The 2,332-nt window shown below is 46.2% G+C and overlaps 1 protein-coding gene and 1 long non-coding RNA gene across 3 annotated transcripts in view; both read left to right on the top strand.

Moving 5' to 3' along the window:
* Positions 1–279: 279 nt before the first annotated feature.
* prkacab (protein kinase, cAMP-dependent, catalytic, alpha, genome duplicate b) overlaps positions 280–2,332 on the top strand; it is a 35,255-nt gene continuing 33,202 nt past the window's right edge. Inside the window, exon 1 of one of the 2 annotated variants that reach the window (XR_536344.2) lies at positions 280–961. Coding sequence is in view for 1 of the 2 variants with exons in the window: in XM_008436763.2 (XP_008434985.1) it covers positions 916–961 (46 nt within the window). In the remaining variant the exon portion in view is untranslated. The remainder of the gene's footprint in view (positions 962–2,332) is intronic. The other variant, XM_008436763.2, reaches the window with a different exon arrangement.
* LOC103480635 (uncharacterized) lies at positions 1,555–2,216 on the top strand. The gene is made up of 3 exons (XR_536186.2): positions 1,555–1,826; positions 1,930–1,992; positions 2,135–2,216. It is a non-coding gene; the product is annotated as an uncharacterized LOC103480635 (long non-coding RNA).

Below are 2,332 nucleotides of genomic sequence, written 5' to 3'. Positions count from 1 at the left end.
CACTGAGATTCCCACGGTCCCTCCGCATCCAGCCAATGGAGAACGGAGACCAGAGACAGTGGGCGCGAGCGTTGTTGGGAGGAAAATAATCGATGACGCTCCTCTCACTCGCTTTTCTGTTAGGACTGTCAGACGCGCTGTCCCTTTGAGGGATAGAACAAGATATCCAATCAGAGGACTCCTGAGCTTACCGTTGCAAGGATGCAGCCAATCATCGAGCGGCTCTTAGCTGTCAATTAACGGATGATTCGGCGAGTAGGCGGAGCGTTCGCCAGCCTGTAGTTCCGTCATCTCGCTCGTCTCCGAGGCTACGGGGGGCCAATGTTGATTTGGATGAATACCTGCAGTTGCCGGACCCAGCCTAGGTTGATTTGTTTTTTTAAAGCTGGGTTCACCACCGGAAAACGGGACGCTTCGGACTGAGAATATTGCTCGCTCGCGCCGGGAATCGTTGTTTTTCTGGACTGAGGAGAGGTGGGGAGCCGGGGGTGGGGAGGGGGGCTCAATCGGCGGGGGCTGCAAGGAGGGTCAGGCGGAGACTGTATCCTCCGTGCTCGGGCCATCTGCGCCGAGCTCGGTCTGATGGTTCCACTGAAGCCCTAACCAGGGGGCCGGGGGTCCACGGAGAGGATCTGAAACCCGGCGTCGGCTGCGGATGACCGTGGAGGGGAGTGGAGCCGCTTTCTCAGCCTTTCCTCGCCGTGGCGCCGCATTAGCAGCAACTGTCGGGGATTCTTCTTCTTCTTTTTTTCTTTTTTTTTTTAATTTTATTTTTTCTTCTTCTTCAAAACGGGTTAACGCTGCGTTTCTGCTGGGTAGAGAAAACACAGAGAAGATCTAAGAGAGATTAAACCGGCTTGAGGAGGCTGCAGGGCGGCCCAAAGCCACTGATTGCTCCGTTGACAGGTTGTCATCATGGGCAACGCGCCCACGGCCAGAAAGGGCAACGAGATGGAAAGCGGTGGGTATCTCTCTCTCTCTGTCTCTCTCTCTCTCTNTCCTCTACATTCAGCCATAAATGGTCGATGCAAAGTGCCTCGTGAATATCAGTTGATCAATGTTTTTCATGGCCAACAATGGCAATCACAGAGAAAAGAGTAAAGAAACACAATTCAGTGAGATGGGGKAACAAAATCTTATTTTTTTTAGCCACAGTAGTGGCGTGACAAATAAAAGTTACACACCAACATTGGCATTTTAGTAGAAGGTCAATACATAGAGTAATATTAAAGGCACCTCCTCCTCTGCGCTCTGTGGGTTTGGAGAGGAAGTGAGGAGCCACTGCCCCCTGCTGGTTACAGYGGAGGASTGCATCAAGACGCATGACCCGAAAAGTTAGAATTTACTTCCGGATTCTACCATTTGCAGCAGTGGCAATGCCTCTTCTGTCTAGTTTGTTTTTTTGTAGGTCACAACTTTAGCGCCACGTTTATAATTGAGACCCCAGGCCTCCTCTGACTGATGTCACTCGCCCTCACACAGACTTTTAGAATTATTATTTATGTATATCAAAACTGTTTAATAACACAATGGTACTGAGAGTTAATTAATCCAGATACCACCTGTTGTACTTTTGTCACACTTTAAAACCACAACTTGTGAAATAGCGTCGATTGTTGTGTTTCTTTGACGTCAGAACTCATTTTTTYATGTCCGTCTTCTCTCTGCAGGCCACTGTCACAGTGTACCAGGCCGTGGCAGAGTTCTGGACCAGTGAACAGAACCCAGGCTATGATCTAAATGTGGACATCTTGTTGCCGGGCAGATCAAAGCCTGTAAAATACAATTTCAACAGGAGGAACCACTTTGCCACAAGAACATCTAAAGTTCGAACAAGCATTTTATAACAATCAGTGGCTCAAACTATTATGAAATACATCTACTTATGTGTTTTTGCTGATCAGTTTATTTGATTTTAAATCATTATAGATGAATAATATAAACCAAGATGTGACCGTCGTTGCCACAGGCCTAGGAGAAGCCACAGTGACGGTAAGTGAAATGTTTGACTGCTGTTTTGGGTTCAGTTGCAGTCATGGAAARTCAAGCATATTTTTAATTTTAAATACCCAAGAATGACTTCCTATTTATTTATTATATGCTAACTTGAAACCTAAATTTTTTCATGTGACAGATGGTGTCGTTGTTTTATGCTTTACCTAAAGAAAAGCATAGTGATTGTCAGAAGTTCAATATGACAGTACAACTCCTCCCAGGTTCGTCTACTTGAGTTTTGTGTCTCTTTGTTTGCATGAGCATGTTTTATACCTAACTGCTGTGTCTTTCCACCAAACAAACAGAGGAGTACAAACTATTTTGTCTGTTGTGTTAC

Source organism: Poecilia reticulata, linkage group LG1 (assembly GCF_000633615.1).
Source record: "Poecilia reticulata strain Guanapo linkage group LG1, Guppy_female_1.0+MT, whole genome shotgun sequence".
Taxonomy (NCBI): domain Eukaryota; kingdom Metazoa; phylum Chordata; class Actinopteri; order Cyprinodontiformes; family Poeciliidae; genus Poecilia; species Poecilia reticulata.
The sequence above is the reverse complement of the archived record's forward strand: the minus strand, read 5'-3'. Positions and strand labels throughout refer to the sequence as shown.